The sequence below is a fragment of the Oryza brachyantha genome, chromosome 3, assembly GCF_000231095.2.
Source record: "Oryza brachyantha chromosome 3, ObraRS2, whole genome shotgun sequence".
In the NCBI taxonomy this organism is placed as follows: Eukaryota; Viridiplantae; Streptophyta; class Magnoliopsida; order Poales; family Poaceae; genus Oryza; species Oryza brachyantha.
Window position 1 is genome coordinate 16,124,574 of NC_023165.2, and position 17,020 is coordinate 16,141,593.

At 38.5% G+C, this 17,020-nt stretch overlaps 1 protein-coding gene across 1 annotated transcript; it reads right to left on the minus strand.

The window, feature by feature from the left end:
* Positions 1–12,837: 12,837 nt before the first annotated feature.
* LOC121053786 (ATP synthase subunit a-1-like) lies at positions 12,838–14,233 on the minus strand. Its single transcript, XM_040521562.1, has one exon. The coding sequence runs from the start codon at positions 14,203–14,205 to the stop codon at positions 13,447–13,449; it is 759 nt and encodes a 252-aa protein (XP_040377496.1). The 5' UTR covers positions 14,206–14,233; the 3' UTR covers positions 12,838–13,446.
* Positions 14,234–17,020: the final 2,787 nt, after the last annotated feature.

Below are 17,020 nucleotides of genomic sequence, written 5' to 3' on the forward strand. Positions count from 1 at the left end.
TAGCAAAACTCCCGAGAATCTAGGGTACACTTGGATTCATTCCATCATCAACTTTACCATTCGTACAAAGTAAAACAAGATTCAACTATTAACTTCAAGATAACTACATAAGTTGTGTATCCACAAAGTTTACACTTCGTGGTCGAACACCACTTCGGTAGCAAAACTCCCGGGAATCAATGGTACACATGGATTCATTGCATCATCAACATCACCAATCATAAATAGTGAACCAAGATTCGACTATTAACTTCGAGATAACTACATAAATTATGTATCCACTTAGTTGACATTTCGGGGTCTAACACAACTTCGGTAGCAAAACTCCCGAGAATCTAGGGTACACTTGGATTCATTCCATCATCAACTTTACCATTCGTACAAAGTAAAACAAGATTCAACTATTAACTTCAAGATAACTACATAAGTTGTGTATCCACAAAGTTTACACTTCGTGGTCGAACACCTACTTCGGTAGCAAAACTCCCGGGAATCAATGGTACACATGGATTCATTGCATCATCAACATCACCAATCATAAATAGTGAACCAAGATTCGACTATTAACTTCGAGATAACTACATAAATTATGTATCCACTTAGTTGACATTTCGGGGTCTAACACAACTTCGGTAGCAAAACTCCCGAGAATCTAGGGTACACTTGGATTCATTCCATCATCAACTTTACCATTCGTACAAAGTAAAACAAGATTCAACTATTAACTTCAAGATAACTACATAAGTTGTGTATCCACAAAGTTTACACTTCGTGGTCGAACACTACTTCGGTAGCAAAACTCCCGGGAATCAATGGTACACATGGATTCATTGCATCATCAACATCACCAATCATAAATAGTCAACCAAGATTCGACTATTAACTTCGAGATAACTACATAAATTATGTATCCACTTAGTTGACATTTCGGGGTCTAACACAACTTCGGTAGCAAAACTCCCGAGAATCTAGGGTACACTTGGATTCATTCCATCATCAACTTTACCATTCGTACAAAGTAAAACAAGATTCAACTATTAACTTCAAGATAACTACATAAGTTGTGTATCCACAAAGTTTACACTTCGTGGTCGAACACTACTTCGGTAGCAAAACTCCCGGGAATCAATGGTACACATGGATTCATTGCATCATCAACATCACCAATCATAAATAGTGAACCAAGATTCGACTATTAACTTCGAGATAACTACATAAATTATGTATCCACTTAGTTGACATTTCGGGGTCTAACACAACTTCGGTAGCAAAACTCCCGAGAATCTAGGGTACACTTGGATTCATTCCATCATCAACTTTACCATTCGTACAAAGTAAAACAAGATTCAACTATTAACTTCAAGATAACTACATAAGTTGTGTATCCACAAAGTTTACACTTCGTGGTCGAACACTACTTCGGTAGCAAAACTCCCGGGAATCAATGGTACACATGGATTCATTGCATCATCAACATCACCAATCATAAATAGTGAACCAAGATTCGACTATTAACTTCGAGATAACTACATAAATTATGTATCCACTTAGTTGACATTTCGGGGTCTAACACAACTTCGGTAGCAAAACTCCCGAGAATCTAGGGTACACTTGGATTCATTCCATCATCAACTTTACCATTCGTACAAAGTAAAACAAGATTCAACTATTAACTTCAAGATAACTACATAAGTTGTGTATCCACAAAGTTTACACTTCGTGGTCGAACACTACTTCGGTAGCAAAACTCCCGGGAATCAATGGTACACATGGATTCATTGCATCATCAACATCACCAATCATAAATAGTGAACCAAGATTCGACTATTAACTTCGAGATAACTACATAAATTATGTATCCACTTAGTTGACATTTCGGGGTCTAACACAACTTCGGTAGCAAAACTCCCGAGAATCTAGGGTACACTTGGATTCATTCCATCATCAACTTTACCATTCGTACAAAGTAAAACAAGATTCAACTATTAACTTCAAGATAACTACATAAGTTGTGTATCCACAAAGTTTACACTTCGTGGTCGAACACCACTTCGGTAGCAAAACTCCCGGGAATCAATGGTACACATGGATTCATTGCATCATCAACATCACCAATCATAAATAGTGAACCAAGATTCGACTATTAACTTCGAGATAACTACATAAATTATGTATCCACTTAGTTGACATTTCGGGGTCTAACACAACTTCGGTAGCAAAACTCCCGAGAATCTAGGGTACACTTGGATTCATTCCATCATCAACTTTACCATTCGTACAAAGTAAAACAAGATTCAACTATTAACTTCAAGATAACTACATAAGTTGTGTATCCACAAAGTTTACACTTCGTGGTCGAACACTACTTCGGTAGCAAAACTCCCGGGAATCAATGGTACACATGGATTCATTGCATCATCAACATCACCAATCATAAATAGTGAACCAAGATTCGACTATTAACTTCGAGATAACTACATAAATTATGTATCCACTTTGTTGACATTTCGGGGTCTAACACAACTTCGGTAGCAAAACTCCCGAGAATCTAGGGTACACTTGGATTCATTCCATCATCAACTTTACCATTCGTACAAAGTAAAACAAGATTCAACTATTAACTTCAAGATAACTACATAAGTTGTGTATCCACAAAGTTTACACTTCGTGGTCGAACACTACTTCGGTAGCAAAACTCCCGGGAATCAATGGTACACATGGATTCATTGCATCATCAACATCACCAATCATAAATAGTGAACCAAGATTCGACTATTAACTTCGAGATAACTACATAAATTATGTATCCACTTAGTTGACATTTCGGGGTCTAACACAACTTCGGTAGCAAAACTCCCGAGAATCTAGGGTACACTTGGATTCATTCCATCATCAACTTTACCATTCGTACAAAGTAAAACAAGATTCAACTATTAACTTCAAGATAACTACATAAGTTGTGTATCCACAAAGTTTACACTTCGTGGTCGAACACCACTTCGGTAGCAAAACTCCCGGGAATCAATGGTACACATGGATTCATTGCATCATCAACATCACCAATCATAAATAGTGAACCAAGATTCGACTATTAACTTCGAGATAACTACATAAATTATGTATGCACTTAGTTGACATTTCGGGGTCTAACACAACTTCGGTAGCAAAACTCCCGAGAATCAAGGGTAAACTTGGATTCATTCCATCATCAACTTTACCATTCGTACAAAGTAAAACAAGATTCAACTATTAACTTCAAGATAACTACATAAGTTGTGTATCCACAAAGTTTACACATCGTGGTCGAACACTACTTCGGTAGCAAAACTCAAGGGAATCAATGGTACACATGGATTCATTGCATCATCAACATCACCAATCATAAATAGTAAACTAAGATTCGACTATTAACTTCGAGATAACTACATAAATTATGTATCCACTTTGTTGACATTTCGGGGTCTAACACAACTTCGGTAGCAAAACTCCCGAGAATCTAGGGTACACTTGGATTTATTCCATCATCAACTTTACCATTCGTACAAAGTAAAACAAGATTCAACTATTAACTTCAAGATAACTACATAAGTTGTGTATCCACAAAGTTTACACTTCGTGGTCGAACACCACTTCGGTAGCAAAACTCCCGGGAATCAATGGTACACTTGGATTCATTGCATCATCGACATCACCAATCATAAATAGTCAACCAAGATTCGACTATTAACTCCAAGATAACTACATATTGTGTATCCACTTAGTATACACTTCGTGCTCGGACACAACTTCGCTAGCAAAACTCCCGGGAATCAATGGTACACTTGGATTCATTGCATCATCAACATCACCATTCATAAATAGTGAACCAAGATTCGACTATTAACTTCGAGATAACTACATAAATTATGTATCCACTTAGTTGACATTTTGGGGTCGAGCACAACTTCGGTAGCAAAACTGCCGAGAATCAAGGGTACACTTGGATTCATTGCATCATGAACTTTACCATTCGTACAAAGTAAACCAAGATTTGACTATTAACTATGAGATAACTACATAAATTATGTTTCCACATAGTTTACACTTTGGGGTCGAACACAACTTCGGTAGCAAAACTCCCGGGAATCTAGGGTAACTTGGATTCATTCCATCATCAACTTTACCATTCGTACAAAGTAAACCAAGATTTGACTGTTAACTTCAAGATAACTACATAAGTTGTGTATCCACAAAGTTTACACTTCGTGGTCGAACACTACTTCGCTAGCAAAACTCCCGGGAATCAATGGTACACATGGATTCATTGCATCATCAACATCACCAATCATAAATAGTCAACCAAGATTCGACTATTAACTTCGAGATAACTACATATTGTGTATCCACTTAGTTTACACTTCGTGCTCGAACACAACTTCGGTAGCAAAACTCCCGAGAATCTAGGGTAACTTGCATTCATTCCATCATCAACTTTACCATTCGTACAAAGTAAACCAAGATTCGACTATTTCAAGATAACTACATAAGTTGTGTATCCACAAAGTTTACACTTCGTGGTCGAACACTACTTTGCTAGCAAAACTCCCGGGAATCAATGGTACACATGGATTCATTGCATCATCAACATCACCAATCATAAATAGTCAACCAAGATTCGATTATTAACTTCGAGATAACTACATATTGTGTATCCACTTAGTTTACACTTCGTGCTCGAACACAACTTCGGTAGCAAAACTCCCGAGAATCTAGGGTAACTTGGATTCATTCCATCATCAACTTTACCATTCGTACAAAGTAAACCAAGATTCGACTGTTAGCTTCAAGATAACTACATAAGTTGTGTATCCACAAAGTTTACACTTCGTGGTCGAACACAACTTCGGTAGCAAAACTCCCGAGAATCTAGGGTAACTTGGATTCATTCCATCATCAACTTTACCATTCGTACAAAGTAAACCAAGATTCGACTGTTAGCTTCAAGATAACTACATAAGTTGTGTATCCACAAAGTTTACACTTCGTGGTCGAACACTACTTCGGTAGCAAAACTCCCGAGAATCAATGGTACACAAGGATTCATTGCACCATCAACATCACCAATCATAAATAGTCAACCAAGATTGGACTATTAACTTCGAGATAACTACATATTGCGTATCCACGTAGTTTACACTTCGTGCTCGAACACAACTTCAGTAGCAAAACTCCCGGGAATCAACGGTACACTTGGATTCATTGCATCATCGACATCACCAATCATAAATAGTCAACCAAGATTTGACTACTAACTTCGAGATAACTACATATGGTGTATCCACTTAGTTCAAACTTCGTGCTCGAACACAGCTTCGGTAGCAAAACTCCCAAGAATCAAGGGTACACATGGATTCATTGCATCGTCAACATCACCAATCATAAATAGTGAACCAAGATTGGACTATTAACTTCGAGATAACTACATAAACTACGTATCCACTTAGTTGATATTTCGAGGTCTAACACAACTTCGGTTGCAAAACTCCCGAGAATCAGTGGTACACTTGGATTCATTCCATTACCAACTTTAACATTAAAACAAAGTAAACCAAGATTCGAATATTAACTTCAAGATAACTACATAAATTGTGTATCCACGTAGTTTACACTACGTGCTCGAAGACAACTTCGGTAGCAAATCTCCCGGGAATCGTGGGTACACATGGATTCATTCCATCATCAACATCACCATTCATAAACTGTCAACCATGATTGGACTATCAACTTAGAGATAACTACATAAATTGTGTATCGACATAGCTGACACATTGGGGTCGAACACAACTTCAGTAGCAAAACTAACGAGAATCATGGGTACACTTGGATTCATTCCATCATCAACATCACCATTCATAAGCAGTCAACAAAGATTTGACTATTAACTACGAGATAACTACATAAATTCTTTTTCCACATAGTTTACACTTTGGGGTCGAACACAACTTCGGTAGCAAAACACCCGAGAATCTAGGGTAACATGGATTCATTCCATCATCAACATTACCATTCGTACAAAGTAAACCAAGATTCGACTATTAACTTCAAGATAACTACATAAGTTGTGTATCCACAAAGTTTACACTGCGTGGTCGAACACTACTTGGGTAGCAAAACTACCGGGAATCAATGGTACACATGGATTCATTGCAACATCATCATAAATATTGAACCAAGATTTGACTATTAACTTCGAGATAACTACATAAATTATGTATCCACTTAGTTGACATTTGGGGTCTAACACAACTTCGGCAGCAAAACTCCCGAGAATCAGTGGTGCACTTGGATTCGTTCCATCATCAAAATCACCATTCATAAACAGTCAACCAAGATTTGACTACTAACTACGAGATAACTACATAAATTGTGTTTCCACATAGTTTACACTTTGGGGTCGAACACAACTTTGGTAGCAAAACTCCCCATAATCTAGGGTTACTTGGATTCATTCCATCATCAACTTTACCATTCGTACAAAGTAAACCAAGATTCGACTATTAGCTTCAAAATAACTACATAAGTTGTGTATCCACAAAGTTTACACTTCGCGGTCGAACACTACTTCGGTAGCAAAACTCCCGGGAATCAACGGTACATATGGATTCGTTGCATCATCAACATCACCAATCATAAATAGTCAACCACGATTCGACTATTAACTTCGAGATAACTACATATTGTGTAACCACTTAGTTTACACTTCGTGCTCGAACACAACTTTGGTCGCAAAACTCCTGGGAATCAATGGTAGACATGGATTCATTGCATCATCAACATCACCAATCATAAATAGTCAACCAAGATTCGACTATTAATATCGGGATAACTACATGTTGTGTATCCACTTAGTTTACACTTTGTGCTCGAACACAACTTCGGTAGCAAAACTCCCGGGAATCAATGGTACACTTGGATGCGTTGTATCATCAACATCACCATTCATAAATAGTGAACCGAGATTCGACTATTAACTTCGAGATTACTACATAAATTATGTATCCACTTAGTTGACATTTCGGGGTGGAACACAACTTCGGGAGCAAAACTCCCGAGAATCAAGGGTACACTTGGATTCATTCCATCATCAACTTTACCATTCGTACAAAGTAAACCAAGATTCGAGTAATAACTTCGAGATAACTACATAAATTGTGTATCCACAAAGTTTACGCTTCGTGCTCGAACACAACTTCGGTAGCAAAACTCCCGAGAATCATGGGTACACTTGGATTCATTCCATCAGCAACATCACCATTCATAAGCAGTCAACAAAGATTTGACTATTATCTACGAGATAACTACATAAATTGTGTTCCACATAGTTTATACTTTGGGGTCGAACACAACTTCGGTAGCAAAACTCCGGAGAATCTAGGGTAACATGGATTCATTCCATCATCAACTTTACCATTCGTACAAAGTAAACCAAGATTCGACTATTAACTTCAAAATAACTACATAAGTTGTGTATCCACAAAGTTTACACTTCGTGGTCGAACACTACTTCGGTAGCAAAACTCCCGGGAATCGTGGGTACACATGGATTCATTCCATCATCAACATTACCATTCATAAACTGTCAACCATGATTTGACTATCAACTTCCAGATAACTACATAAATTTTGTATCGACATAGCTGACACATTGGGGTCGAACACAACTTCAGTAGCAAAACTCCCGAGAATCCAGGGTAACTTGGATTCATTCCATCATCAACTTTACCATTCGTACAAAGTAAACCAAGATTCGACTATTAACTTCGAGATAACTACATAAATTGTGTATCCACTTTGTTTACGCTTCGCGGTCGAACACTACTTCGGTAGCAAAACTACCGGGAATCAATGGTACACATGGATTCATTGCATCATCAACATCACCAATCATAAATAGTCAACCAAGATTCGACTATTAACTCCGAGATAACTACATAAATTATGTATCTACTTAGTTGACATTTCGGGGTCTAACACAACTTCGGTAGCAAAACTCCCGAGAATCATGGGTACACATGGATTCGTTCCATCATCAACATCACCATTCAGAAACAGTCAACCAAGATTTGACTATTAACTACGAGATAACTACATAAATTGTGTTTCCACATAGTTTACACTTTGGGGTCGAATACAACTTCGGTAGCAAAACTTCCGAGAATCTAGGGTAACTTGGATTCATTCCATCATCAACTTTACCATTCGTACAAAGTAAACCAAGATTCGACTATTAACTTCAAGATAACTACATAAGTTGTGTATCCACAAAGTTTACACTTCGTGGTCGAACAATACTTCGGTAGCAATGATAAATACGAATCATAAATAGTACACATGGATTCATTGCATCATCAACATCACCAATCATAAATAGCGAACCGAGATTCGACTATTAACTTCGAGATAACTACATAAATTATGTATCCACTTAGTTGACATTTCGGGGTCGAACACAACTTCCGTAGCAAAACTCCCGAGAATCAAGGGTACACATGGATTCATTCCATCATCAACTTTACCATTCGTACAAAGTAAACCAAGATTCGACTATTAACTTCGAGATAACTACATAAATTGTGTATCAACATAGTTTACGCTTCGTGCTCGAACACAACTTCTGTAGCAAATCTCCCGAGAATCATGGGTACACTTGGATTCATTCCATCATCAACATCACCATTCATCAGCAGTCAACAAAGATTTGACTATTAACTACCAGATAACTACATAAATTGTGTTCCACATAGTTTACACTTTGGGGTCGAACACAACTTCGGTAGCAAAACTTCCGAGAATCTAGGGTAACTTGGATTCATTCCATCATCAACTTTACCATTCGTACAAAGTAAACCAAGATTCGACTATTAACTTCAAGATAACTACATAAGTTGTGTATCCACAAAGTTTACACTTCGTGGTCGAACAATACTTCGGTAGCAATGATAAATACGAATCATAAATAGTACACATGGATTCATTGCATCATCAACATCACCAATCATAAATAGCGAACCGAGATTCGACTATTAACTTCGAGATAACTACATAAATTATGTATCCACTTAGTTGACATTTCGGGGTCGAACACAACTTCGGTAGCAAAACTCCCGAGAATCAAGGGTACACATGGATTCATTCCACCATCAACTTTACCATTCGTACAAAGTAAACCAAGATTCGATTATTAACTTCGAGATAACTACATAAATTGTGTATCCACATAGTTTACGCTTCGTGCTCGAACACAACTTCTGTAGCAAATCTCCCGAGAATCATGGGTACACTTGGATTCATTCCATCATCAACATCACCATTCATCAGCAGTCAACAAAGATTTGACTATTAACTACGAGATAACTACATAAATTGTGTTCCACATAGTTTACACTTTGGGGTCGAACACAACTTTGGTAGCAAAACTCCCGAGAATCTAGGGTAACTTCGATTCATTCCATCATCAACTTTACCATTCGTACAAAGTAAACCAAGATTCGACTATTAACTTCAAGATAACTACATAAGTTGTGTATCCACAAAGTTTACACTTCGTGGTCGAACACTACTTCGGTAGCAAAACTCCCGGGAATCAATGGTACACATGGATTCATTGCATCATCAACATCACCAATCATAAATAGTGAACCAAGATTTGACTATTAACTTCGAGATAACTACATAAATTATATATCCACTTAGTTGACATTTCGGGGTCTAACACAACTTCGGCAGCAAAACTCCCGAGAATCAGTGGTACAATTGGATTCGTTCCATCATCAAAATCACCATTCATAAACAGTCAACCAAGATTTGACTATTAACTATGAGATAACTACATAAATTGTGTTTCCACATAGTTTACACTTTGGGGTCGAACACAACTTTGGTAGCAAAACTCCCCAGAATCTAGGGTAACTTGGATTCATTCCATCATCAACTTTACCATTCGTACAAAGTAAACCAAGATTCGACTATTAACTTCAAAATAACTACATAAGTTGTGTATCCACAAAGTTTACACTTCGTGGTCGAACACTACTTCGGTAGCAAAACTCCCGGGAATCAACGGTACATATGGATTCATTGCATCATCAACATCACCATTCATAAACCGTCAACCATGATTTGACTATCAACTTCGAGATAACTACATAAATTATGTATCAACTTAGTTGACATTTCGGGGTCTAACACAACTTCGGTAGCAAATCTCCCGAGAATCATGGGTACAATTGGATTCGTTCCATCATCATCATCACCATTCAGAAATAGTGAACCAAGATTTGACTATTAACTTCGAAATAACTACATAAATTACGTATCGACTTAGTTGACATTTCGGGGTCTAACACAACTTCGGTAGCAAAACTCCCGAGAATCAATGGTACACTTGGATTCATTCCATTATCAACTTTACCATTAGTACAATGTAAACCAAGATTCGAATATTAACTTCAAGATAACTACATAAATTGTGTATCCACGTAGTTTACACTTCGTGCTCAATGACAACTTCGATAGCAAATCTCCCGGGAATCGTGGGTACACATGGATTCATTCCATCATCAACATCACCATTCATAAACAGTCAACCAAGATTCGACTATTAACTTCGAGATAACTACATAAATTATGTATCTACTTAGTTGACATTTCGGGGTCTAACACAACTTCGATAGCAAATCTCCCGAGAATCATGGGTACACTTGGATTCGTTCCATCATCAACATCACCATTCAGAAACAGTCAGCCAAGATTTGACTATTAACTACGAGATAACTACATAAATTGTGTTTCCACATAGTTTACACTTTTGGGTCGAATACAACTTCGGTAGCAAAACTTCCGAGAATCTAGGGTAACTTGGATTCATTCCATCATCAACTTTACCATTCGTACAAAGTAAACCAAGATTCGACTATTAACTTCAAGATAACTACATAAGTTGTGTATCCACAAAGTTTACACTTCGTGGTCGAACAATACTTCGGTAGCAATGATAAATACAAATCATAAATAGTACACATGGATTCATTGCATCATCAACATCACCAATCATAAATAGTGAACCAAGATTTGACTATTAGATTTCTATGTTGAATTCTGGGTCGATGATTGAAGAAAACGATTAGTCTTGCTGAATTTGGTGAAGACCTCTGGCTTTGATTGTGTGCCCTTTCTTGTTCCTAAGGATTTCTAACCAGACCTTACCTTAGGCTGACCTATACTCTATTATCAAGAAGACTAAATAGTGATCGACCCGCCATCATCTCTTGCCTGAAATGACTTACCAGTCACTGGGCCGAGAACACATGATCGAGGGAAATTTCTTTCATCACTACGGTTTTGCTGATTGACAAAACGGATCTCTTCCCTGTGAGCCGCCTTCAGGAAAACTGCACCAAAGATGTGTCTTTGTTTGGTTCAGATCAACAAAGCATTTGCTAATACCAGTCAGAAGGCGACGCTATGCAGCTCCATTTCCTCTTAAAGTGAATGGCCTTCCTATTATATATAATATTTGGAGTGTAGGAGTTTTTCATAGAATGGGGTGTAGGCAAATACCAACGTGGGTGATTATAGGGAAATAGATGCTTTCTTACTTATGTTCTATACTAGCACATCAGCACCTACCTTTTCTCATTGCTTCGTGAGGGTAGACAATTGCCTGACTCGTACGTAACTGGGCCTGTTGTTTTGTAGTGCTTGATAGTCTGTAGTATAGTCTATGAAAAGAAAGAAGTCACTTGTTCACAAGCCAAGAGTTCCATTGACTCCTCTCTTATCTACGTTCATGCTTACTTAACCTGTAGTGAATGGAATAAAGTAAGAAGTCTTTCCTTTCCACACTCGTAACCTAGAAAAGGTGTAATTAATGGGAATCGGTACAGATTGGGTGTAGTGAAGAATGGAACCCCCTACTCTGACTTGGTCTAGTGAATGTCAGTCCGTACTCATACTCGGTCTAGTGAATGATAAGTAGGTAACAGTGAAGTAGTCGGCGCACCGTCTATAAAGAAGCACACGATCTAATCTACTCTTATTGTCAGTCTCTCTATAAAGAAGAAGCACACCCTCTACTAGAATCTCTTCTATGTTATTGTCTCTAGTGTAGAGTTTTCCCTGTCATATGGCCCACTCTGAACTTTACTCCCAAAAACATCTACACTGCATCAAGCCCCGTTGTAAGCTTGCTTTGAAGTTTTATTACATTCAAGAAAGCACTAGATATTCCATTGGAATGAGATGGAAATCTAGGTCCATCCGTCCATGACAAGACTAGGAAAGGGCCATCCTTACAAGATCACAGATGAATGAGAGGTGCTTGTAACTGTGCCACTGACTTTAACATTCTATTGAATGAAATAGAAAGTAAATCTCATTCTTGACTGTTGTCTACTGCCTACCACTAGATTCTTTATCTGTCAATTCCTACTCCTACTACCTGTCAGAACAATGACAGTTAGCTACGAGAATGTCAGAAAAACTCCACTTTATACCCGCGTTACCGATTTCCACTACGGTGAGTTCTGAGACGAAGCTTGCCTACCCTTTGAAACAGCATGGGCCAGCTACTATTCATGTAACGTTCCACTAGCCTCTACTAAACATTCTATCCTACTAAATTGGCCACTGTTGGCAGAGAGCGAGGTTGTCCGACAAAACTAATACCTGAAGAGCCTAAACCTGTTACTAGCAACACTCCAGAGAACATAGAGAATGATAGGAAGAAGACAAATAGTAAGAAGAAATGGAAGAAGATGGTTCTAAAACTAAACCACCAGACTGATTCCTCCATTTGTAGATATAGCCTCCCACATACCTACCTCGCTTCATCCACCCCAGACCAGCCAATAGAAGAAATAGAAAAGAAAGGCTTTAGATATTACATTAGATTATGCTACCTTATAGCCACTACGAGAATTGCATTTCCGCTTCAGCTTTCTCCTCCGTCTTCAAAATAACCAAAAAGTTCCAGAGGCATCTTCCATTCATTTCGATTTTGGTCTTTCTGCACCATATTTAGATCTTCCCTTTCTACGATCCGGAATTCCCAGTAAATCCTTGACTCCTCGAATACGATGGGATTTCACACCTGGCGAATCTTTCACTCTACCTCCTCTGACTAAGACTATAGAGTGTTCCTGCGAATTATGACCCTCGCCTGGAATGTGAGCAAATATATCATGTCGATTGCTCAACCGTACTTTTGCTATCTTGCGTAGAGCTGAATTAGGTTTTTCGGTGTTCTCGTCGAAACACGCAGGCATACTCCTTGCTTCTAGGGACATTGATCCGAAGCTCGAGTACGGTCCGTGCGCTGTTTTTCTTCTCTACCATGACGAATCAATTGATTTTTTGTAGGCATCCCTCTTTCCTATGTCCTTCCCCCCTTTGCCCTTTCACTAGTGGTTACTCCCGATCCGAAGCACCCCTTTTCCATTCATAGAGAAACCCAATCGTCAAAATCAATAAAAAGGCCATCATGGACCAAGATCCAAACAGATCAATCTTGTTAGGAGGTACTGCCCAAGGAAAAGAAAAGGTGACTTCCAGATCAGGGATAATAAATAAAATAGGAACCGGGTAAAATCGTATATCGAAACGACTTCTGGCATCACCGGAGGGATCGGAACCACATTCGTAGGCCGACAATTTTTCTGGATAGGTCGAACTATTGGAAGCAAATGGAAAAGGAACACCGAGTCGAATCAAAGAAACTAGCGGACTGATCACTAAATAGATACAAATAGGTAAAAATTCCGACAAAAATGCACTTTCATAGCCGTTTATAAAGAAATCTATCTGCAAATCTTCGATGGGTGAGCCACCCATTATATGGTCGCGTACTTCCGGTAAAGTATAGTCCTCCGGGGGCTCAAGCACTCCGTACTGGAAGGCTTCACTTGCAGTCCCATTTTGAACTAAATCCTGGTACTGCTCTTGAAGAAATTCTGAATCATTGCTTTCCCCATGCACACGTTCGGCCGCAGCCAGAACTTCTGCGGGATTCCTGCCAATCATCAATTTCCCCATTTTTTCGTGTATAGCCGCTTGATATTCAACTACTCTTTCATCGGCCGGGTTAAGACCTGGATGGTCTTCATAAATTCCTCTAGTTGACTCCGCAGAAGTTTCATTAACTACACTACCATTGGATCTTTCTGTCATAGTTCTAACAGAACTTGTTGTGGTGGTAGGGATAGAAATAGGGATAGAACTCTCGGTGGAATTCAAACTCGCCTCATCAAACTGAAAGATACGGCGCTCCCTTGGGAGATCCCACGCGGCACTTTCAGCTGATCAAGAGCTTGTTGCTGCTTGCTCAAAATCCAATACACGGCGGGGGCTCTCCCTATTAAAATTATTGAACATCGCGGAATTTACCATCTTTGGAAGATCTGCTCCCAATCCCGAAAAGAGAAAGGGAGACTTTTTTATTGGCGTGGGTGTTTTTTTTCCCCAACGAAAAACAAATTAGAACACGAACTTCCATGACAAAACGAAATGCTAGCTTCCCAGTAACGCATACACTTCCGCGTTTGTCCATCCCATCGACGAGGGCCAATGAGACTACTTACTATATGCGTTTTCTTAGGAGCAACATGAGACTTGATTTCCTCCATCTCTGAATACGAGTTTCCTGTTGCCGATTTAGGCTTTCGAGCAATCCGAAGCAAAAAACTTCGGATTCATTCCATTACGAACTTCGAGATAACTACATAAATTATGTATCACTTAGTTGACATTTCGGGGTGTAACACAACTTCGGTAGCAAAACTCCCGAGAATCAGTGGTACACTTGGATTCATTCCATTACCAACTTTACCATTAATACAAAGTAAACCAAGATTCGAATATTAACTTCAAGATAACTACATAAATTGTGTATCCACGTAGTTTACACTACGTGCTCGAAGACAACTTCGGTAGCAAATCTCTCGGGAATCGTGGGTACACATGGATTCATTCCATCATCAACATCACCATTCATAAACTGTCAACCATGATTTGACTATCAACTTCGAGATAACTACATAAATTTTGTATCGACATAGCTGACACATTGGGGTCGAACACAACTTCAGTAGCAAAACTCCCGAGAATCCAGGGTAACTTGGATTCATTCCATCATCAACTTTACCATTCGTACAAAGTAAACCAAGATTCGACTATTAACTTCGAGATAACTACATAAGTTGTGTATCCACTTAGTTTACGGTTCGTGGTCGAACACTACTTCGGTAGCAAAACTCCCGGGAATCAATGGTACACATGGATTCATTGCATCATCAACATCACCAATCATAAATAGTGAACCAAGATTTGACTATTAACTTCGAGATAACTACATAAATTATGTATCCACTTAGTTGAAATTTCGGGGTCTAACACAACTTCGGTAGCAAAAGTCCCGTGAATCAATGGTACACTTGGATTCATTCAATTATCAACTTTACCATTAATACAAAGTAAACCAAGATTCGAATATTAACTTCAAGATAACTACATAAATTATGTTTCCGCATAGTTTACACTTCGTGCTCGAAGACAACTTCGGTAGCAAATCTCCCGGGAATCGTGGGTACACATGGATTCGTTCCATCATCAACATCACCATTCATAAACAGTCAACCATGATTTGACTATCAACATCGAGATAACTACATAAATTGTGTATCCACATAGCTGACACATTGGGGTCGAACACAACTTCAGTAGCAAAACCCCCGAGAATCTAGGGTAACTTGGATTCATTCCATCATCAACGTTACCATTCGTACAAAGTAAACCAAGATTCGACTATTAACTTCGAGATAACTACATAAATTGTGTATCCACTTAGTTTACGCTTCGCGGTCGAACACTACCTCGGTAGCAAAACTGCCGGGAATCAATGGTACACGTGGATTCATTGCATCATCAACATCACCAATCATAAATAGTCAACCAAGATTCGACTATTAACTTCGAGATAACTACATAAATTATGTATCTACTTAGTTGACATTTCGGGGTCTAACACAACTTCGGTAGCAAATCTCCCGAGAATCATTGGTACACTTGGATTCGTTCCATCATCAACATCACCATTCAGAAACAGTCAACCAAGATTTGACTATTAACTACGAGATAACTACATAAATTGTGTTTCCACATAGTTTACACTTTGGGGTCGAATACAACTTCGGTAGCAAAACTTCCGAGAATCTAGGGTAACTTGGATTCATTCCATCGTCAACTTTACCATTCGTACAAAGTAAACCAAGATTCGACTATAAACTTCAAGATAACTACATAAGTTGTGTATCCACAAAGTTTACACTTCGTGGTCGAACAATACTTCGGTAGCAATGATAAATACAAATCATAAATAGTACACATGGATTCATTGCACCATCAACATCACCAATCATAAATAGTGAACCAAGATTTGACTATTAACTTCGAGATAACTACATAAGTTGTGTATCCACTTAGTTTACGGTTCGTGGTCGAACACTACTTCGGTAGCAAAACTCCCGGGAATCAATGGTACACATGGATTCATTGCATCATCAACATCACCAATCATAAATAGTGAACCAAGATTTGACTATTAACTTCGAGATAACTACATAAATTATGTATCCACTTAGTTGAAATTTCGGGGTCTAACACAACTTCGGTAGCAAAAGTCCCGTGAATCAATGGTACACTTGGATTCATTCAATTATGAACTTTACCATTAATACAAAGTAAACCAAGATTCGAATATTAACTTCAAGATAACTACATAAATTATGTTTCCGCGTAGTTTACACTTCGTGCTCGAAGACAACTTCGGTAGCAAATCTCCCGGGAATCGTGGGTACACATGGATTCGTTCCATCATCAACATCACCATTCATAAACAGTCAACCATGATTTGACTATCAACATCGAGATAACTACATAAATTGTGTATCCACATAGCTGACACATTGGGGTCGAACACAACTTCAGT

Coding starts and splice junctions, on each gene's coding strand:
- LOC121053786 (XM_040521562.1), bottom strand. CDS start 14,205: ATGACAGAAAGATCCAATGGTAGTGTAGTTAATGAAACTTCTGCGGAG.